This window comes from Bos indicus, chromosome 19 (genome assembly GCF_029378745.1).
Source record: "Bos indicus isolate NIAB-ARS_2022 breed Sahiwal x Tharparkar chromosome 19, NIAB-ARS_B.indTharparkar_mat_pri_1.0, whole genome shotgun sequence".
In the NCBI taxonomy this organism is placed as follows: domain Eukaryota; kingdom Metazoa; phylum Chordata; class Mammalia; order Artiodactyla; family Bovidae; genus Bos; species Bos indicus.
The window spans coordinates 40,674,747-40,701,156 of NC_091778.1; the positions used below are offsets into that span (position 1 = coordinate 40,674,747).

At 54.1% G+C, this 26,410-nt stretch overlaps 1 protein-coding gene and 2 non-coding genes across 3 annotated transcripts in view; 2 read left to right on the plus strand and 1 right to left on the minus strand.

The window, feature by feature from the left end:
• Positions 1–2,999: 2,999 nt before the first annotated feature.
• Positions 3,000–3,071, plus strand: TRNAC-GCA (transfer RNA cysteine (anticodon GCA)). The gene has a single exon. It is a non-coding gene; the product is annotated as a tRNA-Cys (tRNA).
• Positions 3,072–5,059: 1,988 nt separating this feature from the next.
• Positions 5,060–5,131, minus strand: TRNAC-GCA (transfer RNA cysteine (anticodon GCA)). The gene has a single exon. It is a non-coding gene; the product is annotated as a tRNA-Cys (tRNA).
• Positions 5,132–5,836: 705 nt separating this feature from the next.
• LASP1 (LIM and SH3 protein 1) overlaps positions 5,837–26,410 on the plus strand; it is a 40,684-nt gene continuing 20,110 nt past the window's right edge. Inside the window, exons 1-3 of the mRNA XM_019981562.2 lie at positions 5,837–6,073; positions 12,915–13,009; positions 22,356–22,440. Coding sequence (XP_019837121.1) covers positions 6,005–6,073; positions 12,915–13,009; positions 22,356–22,440 — 249 coding nt within the window. The 5' untranslated portion in view covers positions 5,837–6,004. The remainder of the gene's footprint in view (positions 6,074–12,914; positions 13,010–22,355; positions 22,441–26,410) is intronic.

Consider the following 26,410-nt stretch of genomic DNA (forward strand, 5'->3'; position numbering starts at 1 on the left):
TCCCTGCCTGTATCCCAAGTTGTACTGAATCCCCAGCCTATGCTTTGCGCACGGAAGGAAGTGCTTCCCTTGTCTTTCCCAAGGTATCTCCAGCATCTTGAGTCTGTTCCGCTCGCTTTGCTTCTTCAAACATCAATAGATTTCCCCTAGGTTGGAAAATCCTCCCTTTAGCTATGATCACCTGTCCAGTTTTCCTTTTTCACTACCAAATATTAAGAAAGTCGTTGACTTCATTTCTTGTTCATTATCAACAAGCTTTCCTCACAGTTCTGTTACTCTCTACATTTACTTTCTCAACTGTCCGGAATTTCCCCCCCTTGGCATCTGTATCTTGTTTCTCCGATAGACTAAGTTCCTGGAGGGTAGGATCATGTTGCTTTCCCTTTTGTATTCCTCACAGTAGTTGGCAGAGTGCCTGATTCACTACAAACCCTGGTGGTACCTATCAGCAAAACCTCATTAAACTCAACTCATTAAACTCTAATTCATTCAACTCAACTATGGCATTACACCAAGCTTGCACCCAAGCAGTAGAATGTTGTTAGAGGAGTGCTCAGAAGTCTGAACCACACTACCAACCTGAAACAGGCTCTATGTCTATTACTCCTCCACCATTGACTGGCTAGATTCACTTTCTCACTCTCTAAAATGATTATTTCACACACGTTCTCCATTCTCAAACCTTCTACATCTTATCTTTACTCCTCAGAGGATGCTGGCCTCTTCCTTTTTGGAGAACATCAGAACTAGTCAGAAGTAGGATTGTGCTGATAAAAGGCTAATAACTGCCCAGGACCTGATTTGTAGGATTTGCCAATTCTCATAGTGTAAAAACACCCATCTGCTAATTTCAAGTGAAATCAACTGGCTTTAAAAATTCTGGAAAATTTAACAATTGGTTCTCACAAGCCGGTGTGAGTCGAATCTAGCACACTTCTGGGACTGACTTTTCACCAGCTACCAGCTATATACTGACAACTCTTCACATCACATTTCAAATCCAGACATGTTTCTGAACTTCAGAAATAACGGGATCTCCAGCTGCATACTTAAATTTCCTCTTAAATGTCTGTCGGACACCTCAGACTTAGCATATTGACCTTATACTAGAATGTGAAGTCTATGAGACTAGGGGGCTGTACTTTATTACCTTTGTTTCAGAGTTTTAAAAAGAAACTCTTGAGGATTTTTTTTTTTTTTTTTTTGGTAAATTTACTCCTTTCTCAATGTTCTTTATCTCAGGAAATCACATGCACCCAGACAGTGAAGTCAAAAAAGAAGAGTCATTCTTTTTTATTTTTATTTTTTTGAGTCATTCTTTTTAAAAAAAAATTTTATTAAATTCCGTGGACAGAGAAGCCTGGTCAGCTACAGTCCGTGGGGTCGCAGAGTCGGACACCACTGAGTGACTAACATGCACAAAACGCGTAGTTAATTTACAATGTTGCATTAGTTTCAGGTATACAGCAAAGTAATTCAGCTGTATATATTTATATATATATATATATTTTTATAGTTTTCAATTATGGTTTATTACAGGATACTGAATATAGTTCCCTGTGCTATACAGTAGGGCTTTATTCTTTATTCATTCTCTATATAATAGTCTGCATCTGCTAATCCCAAACTCACAAGCCATTGCTCCCCAGCCCCATGGCAACCGCGAGCCTGTTCTCTATGTCTGTGAGTCTGTCTCTGTTTCCTGGATACATTCATTTGTGTCATATTTTAGATTCCACAAACAAGTAATATTATATGGTATTTGTCTTTCTCTTTCTGACCTTTCTTAGTATGATAATCTCTAGGTCCAGCCACAGTGTTGCAAATGGCATTATTTCAATCTTTTTTTATGACTGCTTAGTATTCCATTGTTGGAGAAGGCAATGGCACCCCACTCCAGTACTCTTGTCTGGAAAATCCCATGGATGGAGGAGCCTGGTGGGCCGCAGTCCGTGGGGTCGCTAAGAGTCGGACGCGACTGAGCGACTCCACTTTCACTTTTCACTTTCCTGCATTGGAGAAGGCAATGGCAACCCACTCCAGTGTTCTTGCCTGGAGAATCCCAGAGACGGGGGAGCCTGGTGGGCTGCCGTCTATGGGGTTCCACAGAGTCGGACGCGACTGAAGCCACTTAGCAGCAGCAGCAGCAGTATTCCATTGTATATATGTACCACATCTTCTTTATCCAGTCTATGGACATTTAGGTTGTTCCCATGTCTTGGCTATTGTGAATAGTGCTGCTATGAACATAGGGGTGCATGCATCTTTTAGAATTATACTTTCATCCCTAGGACCAATGCAGCAGCCAATCCCTTTAACTGGAATGCTCACTCCCATCAGATGGGCAAATGGCTGTCTCTTTCATGTCATCCACGTCTTAACTCCAAAATCACCTGTGAAGAAAACTTTTCCCTGACTATGCGTCTTGAAATACCCGCTCGTACCTCCCTAACACATATCTTGTCTTTTATTTTAGTCCTTTTCCTTATGCGTTTTTTCACTTGTGCTCTTGTTTCTATTCTGTCTCCATTTGATTTTCAAGTCAGTGAGAATGAGAACCTTTGTACCTCTCTATTGAAAGCATGCTCTGCACCTACCATGGGGCACAAAGTAGTTGTTTTCTAAAAACAGAGAGGGACCACTAGAGAACACAGCCAGGGAAAGTCTCTCAGTGGACATTTCTCTTCAGCTGGTGCTTGCATTCTTTTTAGAGAGACCAGGAGAAAGGATGCCTTACTCAGTTTTGCAAGAAGCTCTTCTCTGACTTCTTAGGGTGAAGAGATGACTTGGGATCGTGGATAAAGAATTGAACTTAGAAAAGACAAAAGTTCACATATTTTCAAAATCCCATGTTTTTACTAGGTCTTTTAATGTTGTCCTTGTTATTACTATTCAATATCTTGTAGCAAGAAGGAACTGATTTTGGAAAAAGAATTTTCAGGAAAAAAAAAAAGTCTGGAATGGATGTAAAAAGCATTTGCCAGAATACTGCCAGTAGAGGGGGTATAGCTCAGTGGTAGAGCATTTGACTGCAGATCAAGAGGTCCCCGGTTCAAATCCGGGTGCCCCCTTCCCTGATTTTCCATTTTTCACAGTCACAAGTTAACACAAAATCAAAGGTGTGTTCTGAATCCAAAGCTTTCTGGAGATTCTCAGAAAATACTCTTAACCTTGAGAAGTAGAGAGAGACGCCTAAAAGTCACACAGGAATGACCACCACTTTTCCGGTGAGCACTCTGACTCAGGGCCAAGAAGCCCATTTACCTGTACTCTCAGTAGGTAGAAAGAAGGCTGAGACCTTTCCAGTTTGAGATCCTTCAAGACTTACTGGTTTAATGTTAATCATAGTTTCTTTGGAGGGGAAGAAATGGAATGCCTGGGCGGGGCAATATTATTTTGCCTAGTTCATAATAGTGGCGAAGTCACAGCACAGATTTAAGATGAAAAGTGGACGGCTTTCGTCTTCTTTATATTAGCTCAAAGGCAGGGTTTTGGCCTGATAAACCTACAGGTGGAGTTTGAGGCCTGGTGTCCAGGAACAGGGTGAAAAATTAGCTATTTCTCACCTCTGAGCTTTGACCAGCACAGCTGCTGCTGCTGCTAAGTCACTTTAGTCGTGTCCGACTCTGTGTGACCCCATAGACGGCAGCCCACCAGGCTCCACCGTCCCTGGGATTCTCCAGGCAAGAACACTGGAGTGGGTTGCCATTTCCTTCTCCGATGCATGAAAGTGAAAAGTGAAAGTGAAGTCGCTCAGTTGTGTCCGACTCTTCAGGACCCCATGGACTGCAGCCTACCAGGCTCCTCTATCCATGGGATTTTCCAGGCGAGAGTACTGGAGTGGGGTGCCATCACCTTCTGACCGGCACAGCAGCTCTGCTTAATCACCATGTCCAGCTTCACGACTTGTCTCACAGTAATGCATGCTCAGTCACTCAGTGGTGTCCCACTGTTTGCCACCCCAAGGACTGCTCCTCAGTCTATGGGATTTCCCAGGCACGAACACTGGAGTGGATTGCCACTTTCTTCTCCAGACAGTAATGGGAGCCTTGGGGGAAAAAATATTCGAGTAGTATTCCCCTGGGGCCCTGCGGGATGACACAACCAAATTCCGAGTTTAAAATACCACAAATTCCCCCTGACTCAAGAAGCATGCCTCTCCCACTATCCTTTCTTTTTCCTTTTTTTGGGCAAAACCTAGTCGAGAGGGTCGCTCTTGCTTCCTGATCTTTTTCCTTGGACCCAACAGTGATAACGGCCAGTCACGCAGTGGACAGTTATCTGTCCCCATCTGTAGATTATGAGACTTAATGGCGTTGTATTATTTGCTCAGTGGTCCTCAAAGTGTGATCCAGCAGCATCAACACTCCCTGGGAATTTGTTAAGAATGCAAATTCTTGGGGTCCCACTCCGGGCCAAGAGTTTCAGAAACTGTAGTTGGAGGGGTAGTGTTTTAAGGAGCTCCCTATTTAATTCTGACACACACTCAAGTTTGAGAACCACTACATTAGTTTATATCAGTTTATATCAGGAGGTAACTTTATTTTTGTAAATTAAAATGAGATTTTGGGTCCGCATTGACCATTTCCACATTCTCAAACTGCTTTCACTGTGCTGGTGTTATGAGCAATAAGGAGAGGTGCTTAGGGCACGCGCTTGTCACCGGTAATAAAGAAAGTTGAAGTTGGAGAAAATCTGTGTCTGTGGGTTTTCTTCTCCAGACCCACCCCTACCCAAAATGAAACACCAAGTTGGGGGAGTCTTGCCTCCTGAACCAGCGCCTGGAACCGCCTTACACGACTGAGGCTGCCGCCGGTGACCACAGAAATCCCAGTACCTCCGGCATGGGTCGTGGGGACCTGAAGTTTTTGTACGTGATTTGTGCCTGTACCTACCCCCTCCTGCTGCTGAGTACGAAAACCGAAAGCCTTCCGTTAAGGTTGGAGAATGAGGAAGGAATTTTTAAATAGCTTTTCTCTATTTCTCTAACCTAGGACCCGAGGTTAAAATATGAATCAAGAAGAATTATACTAGACAAAAATTAGGGGGAAAATCGCCGAGGGGGCACCCGGATTTGAACCAGGGACCTCTTGATCTGCAGTCAAATGCTCTACCACTGAGCTATACCCCCACGCCGCGCCTTGGCTTGGATGCGGCTCTTTTGGGTGTTAAGACACTGCTACACCAAAGGTGAACAGTAAGGGTAAGGAGAAAGAAACGCAAGAGAAAATGGGATCAAGCGCAAAGCAGAAGCTCGCTGGATTCGGGGAACTACAGAAAAGCTGCACGGCAGAGGCGCGGGGACGGAAGAACTAACCCGGTCTGCGAGGAACTGAGTCCTGGAGGGAGGGACGGGTTCCGCCCTACAAATTGTGGGAGAGGATGTTGCAGGGCTTGGCTAACATTCTAGGGGCGGGGCAGGGGGGTTCCCGTTGATCCGCGGATTTCTCGCCAGGTACCGACGGGTACAAAGGAAGTCCCCAAATCTGGCGAATCTGGTTGGGTGTTCGAGTGGGTTCGAACCCCACCCTGGACAGTTGCGAGCGGTTCGCCCGCCCTGCAGCCCAGGTGCCCAGATGTGCCACCAGATCGCCCCCGCCCCGCCTCCAGCGGCGGAAGGGCCCTGGGCAAGGTCGCATGTCCGCGCCTGGCCTCCGGGCGCATTCCAGGGCCCTTTCTGCCTGCGAGCTCACCTAGGCGCGTACCGCTGGGCGCACAGTCCTCCCTGGAACCCGCCCCCGCGCAGTCCCACGTCGCCGGGAGAGCGCGCCTTGCCGCGCGTGCCCCTGCCCGCGCCCGCGGCGCGTCCCCGCCCCGGTACAGCCCCTCCTCCCCGCTGTGTTTATTAGGGGAAGGAGGGCGGGGGCGGAGGCCAGTTCCCTAGCTCAAGCCGCCGTCGCTGTCGCCTGTGCAGTTGAGGCCGCGGCCGTCTCCCGCCAGCTCGTTCCGGGGAAAGAGAACGCGCGCGAGCTCGGGCGTCCTCGCCCCAGCCTTTCCCGGAGCCATGAATCCTAACTGCGCTCGGTGCTGCAAGATCGTGTATCCCACGGAGAAGGTGAACTGTCTGGATAAGGTGAGACTCGGGATTGGGAGACGCGTCTTTGCAATCCCCGAGCTCCAGATCGGAGGAGGAGAGCGGGGCTGGGTCTCTGCCGCCCCCGTTACCGCGATCGCGGGAGGAGGGAAGGTGGGTGGTGTCATGGGGTGTGAGGGACGGACCCCAGTCTGGAAACCAGGAGACCCGGGGCGAGGAAAGGAGTCCACGCGTGGCGGGCAGCCACTACTGGAGAGGAGTGGGCTCGGCGCCCCGGGATGGAGAAGCCGGGCTCCGGAGTGGGGGTGGGGGGAGTGAGGGAAGGTTAGGGGTGCAGTCCCGCCCCCTAGGGCCCGGAGAGTGAGAGCAGACGGCCGCTCCCTCTCCCCGCCTCGCCGAGCGCCAAGTAGGCGGAAGCGCTGGGCGCTGGGGGAGGGGGCGGCGGGGGGGCGGGGCAGAGGTTGGGGGCCCCTGCTAAGCGGTTCTCTTCGGCGGCTACTGGCCCGGCTTCCTGGCCTGGAGACTGGAGGGTGGGGGCCGTCAGCGGGCAAGTGTTGCGTCTGGGGAACTGGCCTTCGGATAAGGACCCGAGCCCCATTGCGAGAGCCCGTTTTTTGGACGACCTGCAGCCCTCTTGGTGGTTCAGCGGTTAATGGGCTAGCCGGCGTCCTCCATAGCTTCCCAGCCCCCACCTCAAATTAGAAGCCAACTCCCAGCGTTGGTCCGCCCAGCGGGACCCGGGCGGGGTCGCTTGCTGGAGTAGGGTGGGTGGGGGTTGCTTCACTGAGATCTGAAATTGTGTTCAGAGGCTGAGTCCACCCTGTAGAACAAAGAGCTAACTTTTCAGAGCAGGTTTCCCCAATGGAGGGTGGGGTTGGCTGAGTTCAGGGGGAGCCAAGAAAAGGGGGGAGGTGTTGGGGGGAAGGGAACGTGGCCTTCTGGAAATTCACTGTCCCCTGGGGGCCCTTAGGCGTCTCCCCCCCCCCCCCCATCATGCTAGACTCGTTCATCTGGTTGCCATTATACTTTTTGAAGGGGGGCGGAGAGTGGAACTGGGTATTTCCTGCAGTTTGGGGTAGGATCCGGACCTCTTTTAATCTCACTAAGATGCTAAGGCAATCCACCTTCCCTCTCATCCCCTCCTCGGTCTGGAGGAGAGGCCTCTAGGATTTTGTCCACTTCTTCATCATACCTTTCATTCACTTCCTAAAGCTGGCCCCTTGCCCACAGATTCCCTCCTTCCCATCTGGTCTGGCCAGGGATTGGGGGGCATGGGATGGAAGAGGGTGCAGGGCCCACCTGGAGTCAGGTATTTTTTGTGAGGGGGGAAAGGGTCGTCCCTTGGATTCTTTTGTCTTTCCCCTCCTTAGGGTTGGCGCTTCCTCAGTAGCCTTTGGCCTCTGAGTCAGGGTGAGGGGGTGGGGTTCCACGGTTCTGAGATCATTTTGATACTGCTCTTGGAGGAAGGGGTCATGCGGGGCCGCTGCTGTTTCGGTCTTCTCTCCTGGGCCTGGCTGGGCAGGAGGAGAGAAAGGCCATGTTATGGTGCAATGAATGTGGGTGCTGACCTTCCCAAAGACCATGCGGGAGGGCAGGACTTGAGCCTGGGGGCAGGAGCTGAGAGCTCTCTGGCCTTGCACACTGGTGTTTCTGCTCTTCCCTGGTGGGAGGGATTTTGGCCTCTGCGTCTTGAGTTCCTTGTGCTCCCCTTCTGCACAGTCATGAATTGGGAAGAGGCAATGGCCACTTTCCACCCACATAAGGCAGAAGCAGTATCTGCTGGAATGACTGCTAGCCTGGGCGTTGGAACACTTGGTCCTAGTTCCAGGTCTGCTCACCACCAGCTCTGTGAATGGCTCTAGGCCTCAGTGTTCACAGTCTGTCAGATGGGTATGATGATGTCATTTCCTCAAAGGTGGGGAAGTGCACTCAAGTGCCTGTTACAGCGCCCGGAAGGGGATGTGGTATAGGCTGTGCCCCCTCTCCTTTTCTGGGGAACTCTGTCCAGCCCCATACCTGGCTTTCCCTGTAAAAACCTTTGGTGTCTGAGGGAGGGTGCAGCCCCTTTAAGGCATCCTCCCCAGCTGTTTTCTTCCCCTTTCTAGAAGAGGACATTCAGGTGGAGGGTGCCCTGGGAAGTGAGACATGGCGGTTCCTCTTCTTAGATCTCTCCCTACTGGAGGTTTCCCTGGGGAGATGTCACCCCTGCACTGAGCAGGAGGCCTGGAATATCCAGGTATTAGACTGGTTCCTCCCAACGCCCTCCAGGCAGTAAGGGCAGGCACTTGGAATGGGGACCTTGACGCCTGAGGAGGGACGTTCAGTCCCATAGACACAGTTGCTAACCACCTTCCCAAGACAACCCATTTACAACAGGAGAGAGTCAAATTAGACTCACCTGTTTCACTGCAATTTCCCTAGGACCCGACATGACCCAGAGCACAAGCTACGTCCTTGGTGTTAGCCTTTCCTCCTCCCTGAGCCTATCTCCCAAAGGCTTAGGTGAGTAAAGGCCACATCACCTCTGATGGCCACCCTACCATCAACCTGCATTACCCAGCGTGTCCTCGTGCTGAATAAATGTGTATGGCTGGCCACGGTGTTTGAGGTCGAGATTTGTTTCCCCAACTTATGGGATTAGAGTTGGGGAAGAAACAGGGTGATGTCGCTTGCTCATTCATTCAATGAATATTAAGCACCTACTTGGTGCGGGGCCCTCTCGGCTGCTGCAGGGCTTCTGCGGAGGGAGAGAGGCTGTGTCTCACAGTGTCCTCTACCTTTTGACAGACTTGGAGTTTGGTCCTAGATCACACTGGGAGGCATTAACATGGGGACTCTCTGTGTCCCCCTGGCCTGGCTTGCTTTTGCCTAGCTCCTGAATACAGATGGAGGCATTGAGGAGGGTAGAGGATTGGTGGGCCGAGTCCCCTGGACTCCCCCATTGGGAGGGCTCTCTGCCTCTGGTTGTCTTAAGTACTCTCCCCCTCACCCCCCAGGTGGCAGCAAGGTAGAAGGAAACCGGACTGGACACAGAAGAGGGGAAAAGGCCTGTAGCCTTGGTGCCTCGTTTCCTAGCTAAGAGCACCCCACAGTCATCCCATGACCGTCCCTGCATAGACTCCTTGGAATGTGCCAGGCTCAGTCTTCCCGCGAGCCTCACAGAGCAGATGCCATGGCTCCTGTAAATTATGGCGCCCGTAAGCAGAGGCCCAGACAGGTCATGCGGTTCACTCCCCACAGCCCGAGTTGGAATTCAGCTCTAAAGTTCTTGGTGCTCAGCTCTTCTGCCTGTTGTGTTTGCAAAAAAGTACTTTAATTTATACTATCTCCCTAATGTTTGTAGTGGGCCCTCCCCTTCCTGACCCTGGCCTGTGGAATGCTCGAGGCCTGAGCTCTTGAACCAGGAATAATACTCCCTGGGAATCTGGGGAGGTGCAGCCATGGTCTCTGCCTTTAAGCCAGCCTCCAGGTGGCCAGCTGAGCTAGGCTGGTGACCGGGCCAGGGCAGGCCAGGGTGGGGCTACCGTTGCCCCTGGAGGAGTGAGAAACTGTAACTCTAGGTGACGGGAAGGGAGGGAGAGGTCTCATACTCTAGCCCTGAGTCATAGGGCACGCGGGTGGAGAGGGTGGAGTGGGCAAGATCCCAGGCAGCAGGCACAGCGACCTGAAGTTCACCACACCCCCCACCCCCAGAGCTGTGAGCAGCTTCTCCCCCCACGTCTCCGGTGACTCTAGAGAGAGAGGGCTGACCCCAACCTCACCCAAGTGCAGGGGATCTTGCTTCTGCCCCCAGCAGCCTCAGTTTGCCTTTCTGTGGAGTGGGTTGCAGCTTTGGAGCTCCAGGCCAGGGACAGTGGAGGCTGATGCTGGAGCCTGGGACATGGGCCAAGAGGCTCCTAACGGGTACCCAGAGAACTAGGTTTTGGTGAACAGGGAAGCCGTGGACTTCCAGGACAGTGGGGAGGATTCAAGTTGCATGTTTAGAGGTAACTGCTCCTTAAGTCCCAGGAATGCTGCTCTGAAACCTTACCTGTGGCCTGTAAGGAAGAGGGGACTCCTGCTCTGCGGCAGGGCTCCTGGGGCAGGGAAAAGAGGCAGACAGAGGGTCACTGTGGGGTGTTACTGACATGTTTCTCTGACTGTGTCCGTTACCAGACCTGACTGAGACAGGGATGGGTGTCTTTTCATTTGGGGTCTCCTTGGGTCTGCCTGGCCCACGGGGGCTATTGAATGACTTGCCATTTTCTGCCCCTCATTCCCCTCACTCTCCTGTCTCCAAAAGGACACAGTGGTGGAAGCTGCTGATTTTCTTGAACCTTTCTTGGTGCCCTCCTCCAGAGAGGGGAGGGAAGTGAGGCTGTGTCACCTCCTCCCAGCACTTCCCTGGGACCAGGGTTTTAGTTCCACTTTACAGGTGCACGGACGGAGTTCTGTAGTTACCCTGAAGACATTCAGTCCCCTCCTTTTCATTATTTTGTTCCTGGTCCTCCTGTAAGAGAACAGATAACCACTCCCTAGCCTCTAACGTGTCTAGCTGAGAGCAAGGGGTGTCTGGAGGTGAGGTGGGGAAGAGCTATAGATAGAAATGGGCACTGTTCCCTTGTATGGGGCTCCCATTCCTTCCAGTGGTAGCTGGCGGCAGGGGGTGTCTTGTAGAACCCCTGGATTGGCTGCTGGCCTTGTACCCCAGCCTGGTCAGTATACTCAGCCCCAAGGGGGTTGGCTCCAGGGTGGGTACCTGACTGTGAGCTAGGGTGGACGTGTCTGTGTCCCTCCCTTTGTCTCCCCCAGGTCAATCGGGGGGCACCTCTGGAGGTCCCCAGGCCCAGGACAGTGCGGATTCCTGCCTATGTGTGTGTGAAAGTGGGTCATGGTCTGGATTCCAGAGAATGTTTTTCCTGGCAGGCCCCTGCGGGGGTGGGGGGAGGCGGGGGCCCAGGCAGGGGCATGTGCGGCTAAGCAGGCAGAGGCCAGCAGACTGGGTGGTGACAGAGCTGGGGCAGTCTGCCAGCGCCTCCCAGGCATTGCGGGAGGGAGAGGGGCTTTCACTTTGGGGGCTGGTGGGGGGCAGGGACCACTCTGTTCTAGGATTCCAGTGGGCTGTCTGCACTGGGGTTTCGCATTGAGAGGCGTCGGGCTGGGCTGTGGGATTGGCCCAGGTTGGGTTGGGAGCCCAGCTTCACCGGCCTCCTCTTTGCTTCCAGACTTCCCCTGGCCTTCTTCCCAAAGAGCGGTTCTCCTGTTCCTTTGGTCACTATTCCACTCCTGAAGAGGCCTTTGGGTCTCCTTGATAGGAAAAGTACCCTATTAGAAGGTGATTACCCCCCCACCCCCCAACACACAATTACCCTGTGGGCTCTGCTCAACCCAGGCCAGGGTGAGGGAGGTGGTATCCCAAGCTCTTAACCCTTTTTTCTGTCCCTTTCTCCCAAGTGGCCCAGAAGCACCTCTTGGCTGGGAAATACATTTGAAAAGCACTGCCTCAGGGGAATTTCTTGATAGGTGGCCAAAAACCAGGCATTTGCTGGGTACCTCGAAAGTCTCCCTGTGCCCTTCCCTGGCTTCTGGCCTCTTTCTCTGAGGAATCAGGAGGATGTCCCTTGGCTGCTGGGAAAGGGGGCACAGAAAGGCCAGCTGGGTCACCCCGACAGCCCGGATTCTGGGGCCCTGGAAGCTGGGCTCCGGGTAGGTGCTAACCCCCGGGCCTCGTCCTGGGCTGCCAGGTGCCAGGGGCAAGTCTCTCATCTGCCTGGGTTTTCTCGAGCTTCAGCGTTTCTCGGGATGGGGTCACCTCTGTTACATCAGTTCCCCTGCCCTCATGGTCTTTGACTCTGTTCCCGTCCCTTGGCGGCCCTGGATTGATCCTCGCTCTGTTCTGGGTCCCTGGCCTTTGCTGGGGGGTTCCTGGTCACTCAGTCTCACTCACAGGTCTTCTAGCTGTGGTTGGGCACAGTAGAGTCCCGCCTGCACCCCAGCACTCACACACCTTCTGCCCAGCCCCCTCAGCTGAGGGTCACCCCTGCCGCACCCAGCACCTGACATCTGAGTACTTAGAGGTGCCAGGTGCTGTGCTGAGGGTTTTATAGGTGATTTTTCATTTAAACCTCAACAGTCCCAAGAGAGATGGGTATTAAGGTTTCCATTCTGCAGACACAGAAGTGGCTCAGAGGTGTGGGTCCTGACCGAGGTCACCCAGCTAGCCAGGGTGGGGCTGTGATGCCCACTGTGCAGGTGGGGGATCCACCTCCAAGCAAAGCTCTATTGCCTCCAAGGGAGACCAGCTGGGGGGTGGGAGACGGTTGGGGGAGGGAAGTGGTGTGGGTGTGCTGGCTAGAGCCTGGGGACACTCACCCACACTCTGGGCATGGGTCCCTCAGGACGAGGAGACATTGGAGCTGGGCCTTACCCAGGCCCAAGCGTGTCTGCTGTGGTGTGGGAAGGCCTGGGTACATGGAGGCTGGGCCCTCCTGTCCCCCTTGGCCTTGTCTAGGCTGAGGCGCTGCCCCTCAATGTTCAGCAGCAGCCGCTTCTTAGCAACGCCTGGTGCGGCTTTGCATAAGCAATGAGGCTTCTCCTGCTCAGGCAGGCAGGCTGCCGGGGTGGTCTGGGGGAGGTGGAGCCAATCTTCAGGGGTGTGGGCGGTGGGGGGGGGTTTCCCCACTCACTCTGGGGTCTGCCCTTCTTCTCCTGCTGACAGCACCTGTGGGACAGGGGAAGGTGTCATCAGCTGTTGGAGCCTGTGACCTGAGATGTCCTTGGCTCACTTCTGCAGCGGGGTGTCTGTTCTAGTCCCAGGGATGGAGTGCTCCTTCCTGGGGCCCGAGCCCCCTTCCTAAATCCTGCTTATCTGACAGTGTCCTCCCTCTGCCTCTGCCCCCAGTTCTGGCATAAAGCATGCTTCCACTGCGAGACCTGCAAGATGACCCTCAACATGAAGAACTACAAGGGCTACGAGAAGAAGCCCTACTGCAACGCGTGAGTCCGCCTTGGGCAGGGGCTGTTGGGCGGGCATTTAGGGCTTCCCTGGTGGCTCAGATGGTAAAGCGCCTGTCTGCAATGCAGGACACCTGGGTTCTATCCCTGGGTCAGGAAGATCCCCTGGAGAAGGAAATGGCGGCCCACTCCAGTAGTCTTGCCTGGAAAATCCCATGGATGGAGGAGCCTGACAGGCTGCAGTCCATGGGGTTGCAGAGAGTCGGACACAACTGAGCGACTCCACTTTCACTTTCAGAGCTTCCTTCTGTTCTAACACCCACAAGGTGCCAGGGCCCAACACTTCCACACTCTGCTCCGCACGTTTTAACCATGTTGAGTCCTCCTCACCACGGCTGGATGATAGTCAGGACTGTTAATATGCCCAGTTTACAGAGCAGGAAACTGAGGTTTGAGGAAGGGAAGGGGCTTTCCCAAGATGAATGACTAGCGAGACGCTGGTTCAGTCCCCGTATAAGCAAGCTTATTCTCTCCACCGCACCCTGCTGCAAGAGAGGGATCCACGTGGTCTTTTAAGAAAAAGTCCTGTTTCTGGCCGTGTTCTCCGCATCGCCTTCCACATTTCTGTCCATGGAGGCAGCTGACTTGTCACCTCTCCCCTGCCCTGTCCCTACCAGAGAATCTAGGCCCTGGCCCGGGGGCCCCCCTGACTGTCATTTCTTGAGACTGGGGAGCAGCATGAAGGGCGTGGCCTGACCCTAGGCAGAGCTCTTCCCTGCCTGCTGAGGGAGGCAGAGAACTTCGTGTCTTTTCCAGTGGAGTTTGCTCTGGCCTGCTGTGGGGAGGTGGGTCGAGGTGGGGTCTCCCATCCCAGGGAGATATCCTGTCCCATCCCATGCAGTTTCAGAGAATGCAGTGCCTTCGAGTTGATCACGTGCAGGTCCAGGCTCATGTAGGACTTCACAACCTTGCTGCTCTGTAGGGAGCTTTGGAAGGTCAAGTCACTTAAGTAGGCTGCAAGGTCAGCATTCAAAAAAATTTAGGCTCTGACTTGAGTCCCTTTATAAAAGAACTATTTCTATACTTATGTATCTGGCTATGCTGGGTCTTAGTTGTGGCAAGCAGAATCTTTAGTTGTGGCACATGTGGCACATCTGGTTGCAACATGTGGGATCTAGTTCCCTGACCAGGGATTGAACCCCGAGACCCCTGATTTGGGAGCACAGAGTCTTAGCCACTGGACCACCAGGGAGGTCCGAGTCCTTTTTTTGTTTTTTACCTTTTTAAATTCTCAGCCTGGAGGCTTTCTACAGCTGAAGTTCACGTAGGAGGGGAACTTTGGGATTTGTCTAAAAGGAGTTGGGATCTTAAAGCCCTTTGAATGGCTGTCTCCCCCTTTCGGGAGATAGTGAAGGACAAGGAAGCGGACATGACTTAGCAACTGAACAACAACTCCCCCTTCCTGTCTTCCCCTCCCTGCTCACACTACAGCCTCATCTCCTTGGCTGGAGCCTGCATCAGGCACTTACTGCCTGCCAGCTGCTAGATGCCAACCTGTGCCAGGTGCTGGGAAAACCGATAAAATCTCAAGCCCAAGCAGCACCATGAACCTCCTCCCTTCTGGGAGGGACTGGGACGCTGGGGAGACTGCCTGGGCTAGAGCGAGGGTCACAGCTAGGTCCTGGCTCCTCCTTCCGCTGCCCCTTCTCTATTAGCTCTACTGGTCCTCTTTCCCCTGCCGACCCCTCCCATCCTCCCCCCAAGGGAAATGGGACATTCTTCAAATTCTTAAAGGCTCTCACAAACCCTGATTCTCTGCCACTTCCTCCCTCTGTTGGGGAGTAGGGTGGGGTGCAGCAAAGCCAGAGGCTGGGGCAGTTAACCCCTTGATTGCTGGCCCACTTCAGGCTAGTTTCTGGGCACGAGACTCCTTTTGGGGGCAGCTTCTGAGCCTCTGCTCCTCAAGGCAGGAGTCTGGCGGAGCCCAAAACTCAGTGGGCAGCAGGGACTGAGGCGTCTTCCTGTCTCTTCCTAAGACTCTGGTAGCCTAGAATTCAGCGAGCTCTGGGAGTTGGAGAAAGAAATCAGAGGCTTGTCCTTGTTTTCTCTGTGTGTTCTCAGCGTAGTGCCAAAAAGTCCCAGCTTACTTTTTTCACCTTCTTCTAAGAGGCTGCAGCCAGTAGGGGTGGGGACCTCCTGTAGGGCTTGGGTTATCGGGGAGCTCTAGGGAAGGCGGGAGATGACACACCCCTCCCAGATGCTGCTTCCCACCTGCCCAAGGTGAGATTCACCTGCCTCTCCTGGCCTCCAGCCAGAGCAGCAGCTTGACCCCTCTCTGTTCCCCCAGCCTTTACAGCTCTTATTCTTCCCTGCCCGGCTGACCTTTGACCCAGCTAGGATGTTACCTGGGAAGGACCCGGGATGAGGGGCCAAAGACTTGGGGAATTTGTGACCCAGCTGTGTTTCATGAGAGCTATGGCAGCAGCTTGCCCGAGGCAGCCACACTCCCTAAGCCAGAGTCTGAGCGGCTGGTCTGTGCCAGTGAGCCAGACGTGGGATTCTGGGATATCTCAGATGCAGGCCCAGCTTGTTTGGGGCGCACTCTGGACTTGTCTGGGCCTCGGTTATCCCATGGTTCAGAATTCCCGCTCAAGGATGCTGGAGCCTAGACCAGTTTTATTGAACAACTGTGCTGTGTCGGGCACTGTGCTGAGTGTTCACTCTCATCCCTTCCTGTTTTCTTCCTGCCTCTGACCCCATCCACCAGTGACATTCAGGTTCCCCAGTCTCGGGGTTTCTAGGATATAGCTGTGCCCCAATTCCCAGCCTGGCCTTGCTGTGTGACACTCAGGCCTGGCTTTTCAGCACTTCCTGCTCAAGACCCAGAGGGGCAAGTGAACGCTCCTGGCCTGGGCCCTTTGCCAGGGAGTTGAGCCCACCCAGGGAGGGTATATGTGAGTTGGTGTGCAAGGGGGCCTCTGCGTTCTCTGGTTAGTCCCTGAGCCAGGATCTTGCAGGAGGGTGGGCAAGAGAAAGAACACTGTCTGTTTCTCCCTGGTGAGTTCTGAAGACTGAGATTGAAGTTCTGGAAAGTGACTGAAAGCAGCAGAAAGGCCTCTTGTATTTTCTCTTTGCACCAGACTTGTCTGGGGTGAGGCTGGGGAGAGAACACAGGCCAGAGCCCACAGCCGGCCTTCTGGGTGGTAGTGGACCCCCCAAAGCTGTGCATTCACACACGTGCCTCTGGATAACCAGACACATGCCGCCGGCTGTGGGGGTAAGCGCCAGGGAATCGGACTGAATAGGCCGCGTTTGTGTTCACACTTCCCAGGCCATTGGCAACCAGCACTGCTATGGCAAGGTAGAGGGAAGCAGGCCTGCGTTTGTATAATTCTTTCTTGAAGCATCTAGGTAGGTGGGGTGAGCCTGTTCCATTGGTTAGAGGAATATGTATGCCCTCAATTTATGCCCTCAATGATTTGTTTTGTAAACTACTTTTTCTGAAAGTGGGGCAGATCTGGTCACAATTACAAACCTGGTCCTTTGTCTTATCTCCGGGCAAATAATTGAGGAGCCTGGAGGTCGGGGTGGGGCTGGGTGGGGTGGGGCTGGGCGGGGGTGGGGAGGAATGTTCCTGTTCTTCCTCCTTGGAGCCCATGAATCAATGGAGGCTGCCGGCCTGAGGCAGTTGCAGGCCTGGGGGACCAGCTTCTAGGGTGTTAAGTGGAGGGTGGACAGGGGCTGGGGAAGAAAGGGGGAATGCTCCGTTGTATCTTTCTGGGATTGTCCTTCAGTTGCCTTGAGCTGTGGGCTGAGGGCTGAGGAGGGTGGGGGTGTCCCTGGTTCTAGGGAACAAGAGACTGCGGTCCTGCTCCATACCCCAGGCGTCAGGGCGTGAGGTGGGACCTGTGCTGGTGGGGCTTGAAGTCATCTCTGGGGTCTAGTTAGCTGGGGATCGGGCAGTGGCAGGCACATCCAGGACTGGGGCCTGGGGCTTTTCCGCCTCCCCAGAGTTCTCTGCCTCTAACTGGGAAAAACAAGACCAGGAGAAGGGAGTAGGAAGGGGTGTGTGCGCTATGTTTGCGGGGTCGGTGGGTGGCGGGGGGAGTTCAAAGGAGCACCCATAGTAACCTCTAGGCAGTCCCCACCTCACTGTCACCTTCCAGCTCCTTACACTCAGATGTCAGGGCCTCAGGAAACCTCAGGGATCTTTGCTTCCTAACAGCCCATTTTATAGATGAGGAAGCTGAAACCCAGTGTTTCCATGCCTTTCCTGACTTGACATGATCATTTCTCTTTGTCGTCATCGATTTTGATTTTTCATTTTATCTACGACCCCTGAGGGCTGGTCAGTTCTTGTCTAGCCTCCATCATTTTGGCTGCTCATTTTTTTCCTCTGGTCAGACAATGCCTCCTTGTTGCTTCCTATCCCCACCATTTTGGCCCCTTAGGCCTGGGGGACTGGTGAAAAACAGGGTTAGAGGCGAGTCCTCCCTGACCGCCCATGGGCAGTGTTCCCAGCAGGGGGATCAGTAGCTCCTTCCAGAGGCAGGATGTCAGGGCTGTGGGTTGTTGTTTTTTTTTTCCCCCTTTTGGTGAAACCAAAGGCTCCTTGTTGCTTTTGTTGCTGTATTTTTGTTCCTCCTTGAACAAAAAGCTGTGGTTTTTGAAGGGATCCAAGGCTGAAAGGGGCAAGGCTGCCTGTCGAAAGAGGGTACTGGGCTTCCAGGATACTGGTCTATTCTTGTTCTGTATCTGGAACACAGCTGATGGTGGGACTAGGGACATGGCTTTGCCCTGCAAGTGATCCCTGTCACCAGTAAGCCCGTTGCAGGAGCCCCTGCAGTCCCTTCAAGCAGGAAGGTGACTCAGAGGTCCTCTGGGAGGAGCCCCCACTTCTCCTGCACCGCCCGCACCCCTACCCAGGTCACTGTCTGGACCTGCTTTAGAAATGTCAGGAGTAGGTGGCTTCAGGCAGGAGGTGGCTGAGAGACCCCAGACGGTTCTCTTAGAATAGCCACGCTTGGAAACTGGTTGGCTTTAAAAGAGGAAGTTCTCCACCCACCCAACCAAGCATTTCTTTCCCCAGAACTAGGAGTAGGCTGGTGTTCACCTGGGGGAGGGAAGTCAGTCTACCCTTAGCTGCCCGGACGTGTGTGGAACTGGGGAGAGTGCATTGGGCCAGATCTCTGTCCTTGACAGTGAGTCTCAGTTTCTTTATCTGTCAAATGGGCACAGTGATAATGCCTGCCTTTTCTAGCCCAAAGCCTTGTGGCAGGTTTCAGGAGAGAATGTGCACAGGATACAATGTATCCTGAAGTAACTTTCAGTTCAGTTCAGTTCTGTCCCTCAGTCCTGTCTGACTCTCTGCGACCCCATGAATCGCAACGCCAGGCCTCCCTGTCCATCACCAACTCCCGGAGTTCACTCAAACTCATGTCCATCAAGTCGGTGATGCCATCCAGCCATCTCATCCTCTGTCGTCCCCTTCTCCTCCTGCCCCCAATTATGTGACTCTAACTTCTCCCAGAGGCCAGGGCTGCTGCCAGGTGCCTGGTTATCTTGCTCAACTCTGTTCTTGCCCTCATGAATGCTAGATCCCTTTCCCTGCACCCTCCACCCCCAGGCTTCCTGTCTTAGTGGGCTCTCTCCATGCCTCTTTTTCCCAGAGCAGCTGATACTGCCATCAAGGGTGGGGAGGGGCATCAGCAGAGGGCCTGCCACTGGGAATGATTAACAAGGGGCCGGGTGCAGGCTGGCCCACAGAAGGGACAAAGAACAGCTGTGCTCTGGACTCAGCTCCAGGCCAGGGTTGGGAGGCCCGGTTCTCCCCACCCTGGCCCCTCGTTCCCTCACTGTGGGCCCAGTCTGTTGTTGGGGCTGCGGTACCAGTGGGGTCATTAGCTGGGGTGGGGGACCTCTCGTCTGCCCTAGCGCCTACATTGGGATACACATATATCCATTCATCTTGACTGGGATCTGAGGGTAGTAATGAAGGGTGGGGGAGCTTCAATCTGAAGATGGAGAGGGAGGGAAAGGTAGAATCCCCAGCAATTAATTGTTTCTGGGAGGAAGTCACATCAGTTGTAGCCCTCTTGGAAGACAGTTGTGCTGGTGGGGGAGGGGCACAGCCCTGGCCTTCTTGTGTCCTGCCCTGAAAGCAAACCCAAGGCTCACGTCTTCCTCATCTGAACTGTCTACAAGTATCCCGCAGACACAGCCTCCTGGTTTTGCCCTCACGGGTTCCTCTGCAGTTGAGGATACCCTGGCTGTCTGTGTCTCTTCCCCCACCCCCACAGACCCGCTCTGTCTGCCTGCTCTCAACCGCTCTGCTGCCTGGAGCTGAGGATGAGGTTGCCATGGGAACCCGAAGCGCAGTGAGCAGGGGACGGGAAAGGCAGAGTTGTCTCGCCAGGGTTGGGGGCTGTGAGGAGGGGACAGGGTTGACCCAGCAAGAGGAATATAGTCCATACTTAGGTCTGCCTCCCTTTTTCTGACCTGGGGTCGGGGTTTAGGAGGCAGGGGTAAGAGATCGGTGGCTCCAGAGCCCCCCTTTAATCTATCTTAATCTGATGTTTAAAATCCCCCTCCTCCTTCCAGACTGAGCTGAGTTGATGACATCCAGGCTGGTCCCCCCTTCCCTTCTGATGGGATTAGTGTTCTGGCCCTGGGTGGGGGCATTGAGATCTTGGGGTCATGATGGCTCCCAAGAGAGAATGAAATACCTGCCAGCCCCATCTGTGCAGGCACCCGCTACATGGTGAGGGGTCTCCTGAGACCCTTCTGGTGGATTGTAGATGTGTGAACGTGGACCTGCTGGCCTTGGTGTCTAGGAGATGAGCATTGCAGAGGCCTGTCTATATGTTCACCGTGTGTGAGGAATAACAGAGCATGCAGGAGCCACAGAATTGCAGAGTGGAGGCACGTCAGGTGTATGTGTCTGGCTGACCTTGGACCGCTGGACCCGGCACTCCCATTTTAACCCTGTACCTTCAGGCAAATGGGAAACCGCGGGTTGGCAGACTGGCTCCTATGCATATGTGTTTTCTGAGCCTGCCAGACACCCTTTCCCATCAAATGCTAATTATACCATCTTCTCTGAACTGACCCTTTAAGTTCTGGGCCAGAGCCACCCTGAAGGTCTTCTCCAGCCCCCTGCTTCTGGACCTGACCTTCCTCCTATGCTCATGAGCCTCCACTTATAGACACTCTCCTCACGACACCACCAGCCCTTGATGCTATCATAATGGCTCTGACTTGGTGGGAGGGTCCTCTCCAAAGCCTCCCTCAGGCAACCTCAGATCTCTTGCCGGTCCTGCTAGAGATCTTACTTAGATCCCTCCTGCTGGTCTCCTTCTGCGCTCCGGGAACAGATCCTCCCTTCCCCTGGAACTCAGGAATTTTGAATGGAGCTTCTCCACTGTGGGTGGCCCTCGCTTCGTGGAGCTGGGCCAAACCCGGGACTGGGTCTACAGCTTTAGCCCCACCTTCATCCACGGAAGACTTCTGCTGCCAGCTGCAGGCACCTGTATTTGCTTTTTTTAGTCTCTTTTCTTGCTCTTCCCTCTGCTCAGGGAGCCACGGGCTGGGCTGGACTCAGGTGGGCAGTGGAGGCTAGGAGTTGGGGCATTTTATACCTGGATCTGCCTGGTAAAATGGGGCACAGGTGAAATCACCTTGCTGTGATTCTAGGTCCAAGATGGTGAAACTAGCTCACAGGGGAAAAAAGATTGGCCAGAGTCACCCTGCAAGACAGTGGCAGGGCTGGGCTCCTTCTAGCCACTGCTCCTCTCCCTTTTAGTTGAGTTCTCTAGCACCTGAATCTGCCCTTGACACGGGGAAGTTGTGTGATTACTGATAGCTTTGGCTCAGGATTGAGGCGGGCGGCTGGAGAACATGCCAGGCTTGTTGAAACACACAGAGGTAGGAGGGCAGCTGGTGACCAGTTCACAGCACGCCAGCCGACCTGGGTGGCTGGAAGTGGGCGATCCATTGCTTACCTGGGGTCAGCCTGTGAGTCGGGCACCAGCCAGTGGTCACAGTTGAGGTGAGGTGTGGTCAGCCAGGGCTGAGAATGGCCCGCCCTTGGCTCCTGCTTGGAGAAGCCACCCACCACTCCCTGAAATCATGGGGGCCTCTGTGGACCCCCAGCCCTTTCGCATACCAACACCTCCACACAGACCACAGTGACTCGGGGCTGCCTCTCTAGCTAGTTTTCTAGGAGACCTGGGGTGGGGGTTGGGGATGGAGGAGACCTGAGTTCTAATCCTGGCCCAGCTTCAACAGCTAGTGTAGGACATTCGTTTATTCAACAGATATTTACTGAACACCAGATTCTGTTTGGGGAGTTTTGGATAAGTCCGTGAAGAAGAAACACTGAGAACCCTCTCACCTCAGAGAACTAGTGGAGAAAAGACAGTCAACTGATGTGATAAATAATCATGAAGTCAGCTAAGTGCCCGGTGCCAGCATACGATCTTCTTCTTGAGGAAATGAGGGGGTTGAACTGGATGGCCCTGGAGGTCCTGGCAGGCTTGGCTCTGAGGGCTGCCCTGGCTACTGCCACCTCCAAGCCAGGCCTCCTCCTGGGGGAGAAGACCCTGGTCTGGCCTGTGTCTGGAGATTGGAGGGTTGGGTTCAGGGTGCTGGGTCCTGAGACATGGTTTGGGAACAAATCTGGATGCCTCCACTTACTAGCCCTGTGCCTTGGCCACGCTGTATCCTTTCCAAGCTGCTGTCTCCCATCTGTCAAAAGGGAGACAATAGGGTGGTTTTAAGAATTTGGTGAACTAGGGCATGGACACCCTTAGCACAGGGAACATCAACTGTTGTTACAGTGTTGTTATCTGTCACATGGTGACTTCTTCTCTGGCCTCAAGCAGATCTCTCAGCTGCTCTCTGGTTAAGTTGGACCTCATTTGCCCTTTGAAACACTGATGCCTTTTTTCTCTCTCACTGCCTTTCCAGAAGCCCCCTGCATATGCATGTCGCTTTCCCCTTCTGTCTCCTTCTCCATCCCACCTTTCGTCTGCTTCATTGGTCTCCATTTCTGGTCTCAGCCGAAAGCCTTGTCCTGAGCCCGTGAGCATCTTCTCCCCTCCTGAGTGCCTGGCCCCCTTGACCTCCCTGCACAGTAGACATGGATTATTTGGGTGATCTGAAACTCCATGGCCTCCTGTGGGGTTCTTGGTGACCATCATTCAGACCTGATCTATCTTCCCAGTTCAGCCCAGGCTGAGAAACACTTGCCTCCCTGCAGCCATGGGTGGTGGGCACTGTGGTCCTGATGCTGGGGCAGGGGCCTCCCAAGGATAAGGGGGTGAAAAGCCCAGAAGTTCCCAGCCTCCTGCCCAGGATGAACCCTATTGTGTTGTTTTCTGTCCTGCAGACACTACCCCAAGCAGTCCTTCACCATGGTGGCTGACACCCCGGAAAACCTCCGCCTCAAGCAACAGAGTGAGCTGCAGAGTCAGGTGAGGGAGTGGGGCTAGAGCTGGGGCCTGGCCTGGGGGGGGCGGGGCCACCCCTGGATTTGGCAAGAGCTCCTTCCTTCTGTGGTTGCTCAGCAAGGTGCTGAAATCCAAGCACTTGTCTAGTCTCCCTGCCCCCACCCCCAGTTACTTCATGTTTCCTGACCTGATCAGCGAAGTGGGCAAGAGTGTGTCCTCCCACCCCCTACCTAAAGTGGGTTGGAGGGGTGTGGGTTTCAGATTCTTTCTGCATCAGGAATTTTGTGGGAGGCCCCTAAAGCCCACCTCCTCCAGGAAGCTGGTCCCCTCTCCCTCCCAGCCTTTCATACCCACCCCGAAAGGAAGGTCCTTGGGATGGCTGCCAGTGGTTAAGACTCAGCCCTTCCACCGCAGGGGACACGTGTTTGATCCCTGGTCAGGAAGTGACCAGGGAGAGTGAAGTTACACAGTCTATCCTCTAGCCATGTCCCCAGCCCTCTTCTACCTGTCCTAGGGCAGGCTGCTAAGGGAGCCTTGCCCCAGGGGCCTGTCGTGCCCATGTCTCCTTGGTCTGATTTTCCTGAGCCCCTTCTCAGAGGGAGCCCTGCTTGCCACTGCAGTAGGGGAGGACGGGGTTCCTGCACCAGGGAGAGAGAGCTGGGGCTTTAGGGGCCACTGAGGAATAAGCAAAAGGTCCAGAACCTTTCAATCAGAATGATTTACCCTGTCTGGGGGTCTGAGAGGGCTTCCAGAACAAGCTTGGCCCGGACTGTAGGGTGGGACAGGGCGGGGTTTTAGCAAAGAACTCTTGGGGAATGTAACCAAGTGGGCAGGGTGCCCAGGGCCAGGAAAACGTCTTGGAGGATCTACCTGGGCCTCGGGGGAATCCCTCCTGATCCTTCCAGGTGGGGCGCCTGCTGCCTGATCTTGATGTGAATTCTCTGGCTCCTTGTCCCCCAGTTGGTCACATGAAGGAGAACTAGCCCTGGAATGGCAAAGGCTTTACCCACATTCTCTCATTTAATCCTCCCAGCAACCTGCAAGGAAGGTGCTGTTTTCCCATTGTACAGATGGGGAACTGAGGCTCAGAGACAGTAAGGGGTTGCTGAAATCACACAAGTAGCAGTAGTGGTTATAACTGTATTAGTAGCTAATGTATGGAGTGCTTGGTGTTCTGGGTGTGTTAGCGTTCATGCCTCACAATAGTTCTGTGCAGTTGGCAGGATCCCTCTCACTTTACGGAAGAGGAAATAGGTGCTAATGACTTTGAATGCCAGTTTGTCTGAGACTTGTATTCTTTCCAGTTTTCCACCCAACTCCCTAAGGAGAACTATCTTTACTTTGATAATAAAAACGATAGTTCCTCCTGTTGGTGGGAACTTTTATAGGTTAGCAAACACTTCTGTTACTTCACCTCATTTATCCTTGACTTGACTGCAGGCGTCAGAGACAGGGAACCAAGGCTCTGAGAGGCACTGGACTTTGCCTGTTGACACACACTCTCAGTGAGCTTGGAGGATCCAGGCTCTGTTTTTTTCACTCCCGAATACAGTGACCTTGACCTCATGCAGCCCTGTGAGCCAGGGGTTCAGGCCTCCTGTGTATCCCACCGTGATGGGAGAGCAGGTGCACAGTGCTAGGTCGTGTCCAACTCTTTGCGACCCCATGGATTGTAGCCTGCCAGGCTCCCCTGTCCGTGGAATTTCCTAGGCAAGAAGGCCGGAGTGGGTTGCTATTTCCTTCTCCAAGGGATTTTCCTGACCCCTGGGATGGAATCCATGTCTCCTGCATCAGCAGTCGGATTCTTTACCACTGAGCCACCTGGGGGCAAGTAGGGGAAGCTAATTTGGCCCTTAGCACAGCTCACATCTACCAGCTCAGGCTCTGCCCCTGCTGTGGTGTGAAAGCTGAAGTCACTGTAGGGGCTAATGTGGGTACCAGAGCCCGCCTGACTGAGGAGGGCTGGGTGGCTCAGCTGGCAGGAAGAAGGCTTGAGATGGCACTCGGGCCTGGGCCTGATTTGCACAGGGAATCCCCTGGCCAGGCCCTGACAACCGCCTTAGGGACTCCCCATCCTGTCGCGGATAGAAGGGGCTTCATGGGGAGAGCAGGTCAGAGCATTGTGGGGTGACCTGTACTCACCCCAGAACATGAGAGGAGTGTGGGAGTGTGTGTACACACTCAGGCAGAAGCAAGGACACACGTACACCCCCCACACACACCTACTCTCAGGAGGAGAAATTCAAACCCTGCTAATTCCCTCAGCCTTTATCAGTCCCACAAAAAGCTGGGCTGGAGCTCTTTCTGCCTGTGGAACTCAATCCCTGAGGGGCGGGGCCTGCAGGAGGAAGCACCCCCTGCCCACCTCCAGACCCACCCTGTCTCCCAGGGGCCTGGCCCACTGCATGTTCCCAGGGTTCCTGATTCTTGAGAGGGTGGGGAGGTCATGAGAAGGCCAGTCACTCTTCATGGGTCATCACGGGGGTCGGGCCTGACCTCATTCAGTCGTCAAAACCACCTGATGATGGAGGGACTCTTGTCCCCTTGCTACAGGTGGGGACACAGGTTAGAGGCCACGCAGAGCCAGCTCCCTGACAGAAGTCGAGCCCTTTGCTCTCAACCCCTCTGCAGCCTGCTGTGGCGCCCAGCTGTGCGCACTAATGCCCAGGATGCATCAGCCTTCTGGGGGGATGGTGCAGGGGATGAGGGTGGCGTTTAGAATGCAGAGTTCACGGCCCCACCCAAGGGGGTTTTGGTTGCCACTTCTGGGCCGGGCCCAGGGAGTTGCATTTGGGCAGCCCTGGCGATTCTGATGAGGGCTTTTGGTCCTGCAGACCTGCTCTGAGCTGCGTAGAGCCAGGCTGTGGGGTAGAGAGGGAGGTGAGGAGCTGCTGTGAGGGGTGTGAGCTGAGGCTTTGCATTGAGGCCACTGCTCTAATCTCCTGCAGTTGGGCTCTTGAGGGCTGGGGCTAGAAGAGGGGTACTGTCCTCTTTGCAAGTCTGGTTCTGTCTGCTGCTTCCCCAGGCTGTGGGGTCTCAGTCTCACCCCTTTGCCTCTCAGTGTTCTTTTCTTGCCTGGTAAAATGGGGACCAGTTGCCTAGATGTTGAGGGCTGGGCCCATGGCTCTAAGGCTTGGAAGGGCTAAGTGGGCCTGGCTGGGGCCGTGGGCCATGACAGTTCTGGTTCCTGTGGCCGCTGTGGGGGCAGGGTGGGCCTTGAGGGCTGGGCAGGCCACTGTGTCGGGAAGGGAAGTGGGAGCCTCCCTATCTAGCCCGCCCCACCCACCAGGGGCCAGCCTCCCATCTCTTTCCAGGCTCCTTCCTGGGCCTGCGTTGGTGTCTCTGTCTCCTCTGTCTCTGGGAAGTTGCCTGTGCTATTTCAACTTTGTTTTCCTATTTCTAGATTGGTTTCCAAAGTGGTACTTGTGGTGTCTGGGACACCTGGAGCCTCCCTTGTGGGGGCGGGTAACCACAGGGCTGACCACAAATGACCCTCTGGGTGGGCCTGTCCAGGCCTGGCTGAGGCAGAGCCCTAGTGGCGAGGGCCTAGCGGCCCTTCACCCCTCTACCCCTGCAGGGCATCTCTCCCACCCCAGCCCCAGGACTAGTAGAGGCAGCAGCTTTGGGGTGGGGCTGAGCTGGGGCTGTCTGTGTGGCCCTCTGAGCGAAGACAAAAGTGAAAGGAAAAGATGTCTTTAATTCTACCCTCATCATCCTTGGTGCTGTGCTTGGGAAATGCCACGGGGCACATGCCGCAGGGGACAGGAGATTGTACCAAAGCCCTGTGCCCTGCCCTGTTGTGTGCAAAGTTCCCACTCTCTTACCTTGAATCTTATAACCTGCAGGGTAGGCAGCATGCCTGCGTCACTCATACCCGAGCCAGTTGAAGGCCAAATCCTGGATCTGCCCTCATTAGCTCAGTGACCTTGGACCAGTTATTTAACCTCTCTGAACCTTACTGCCTTTATCTGTAAAGTACGAATTACCTCTCTCC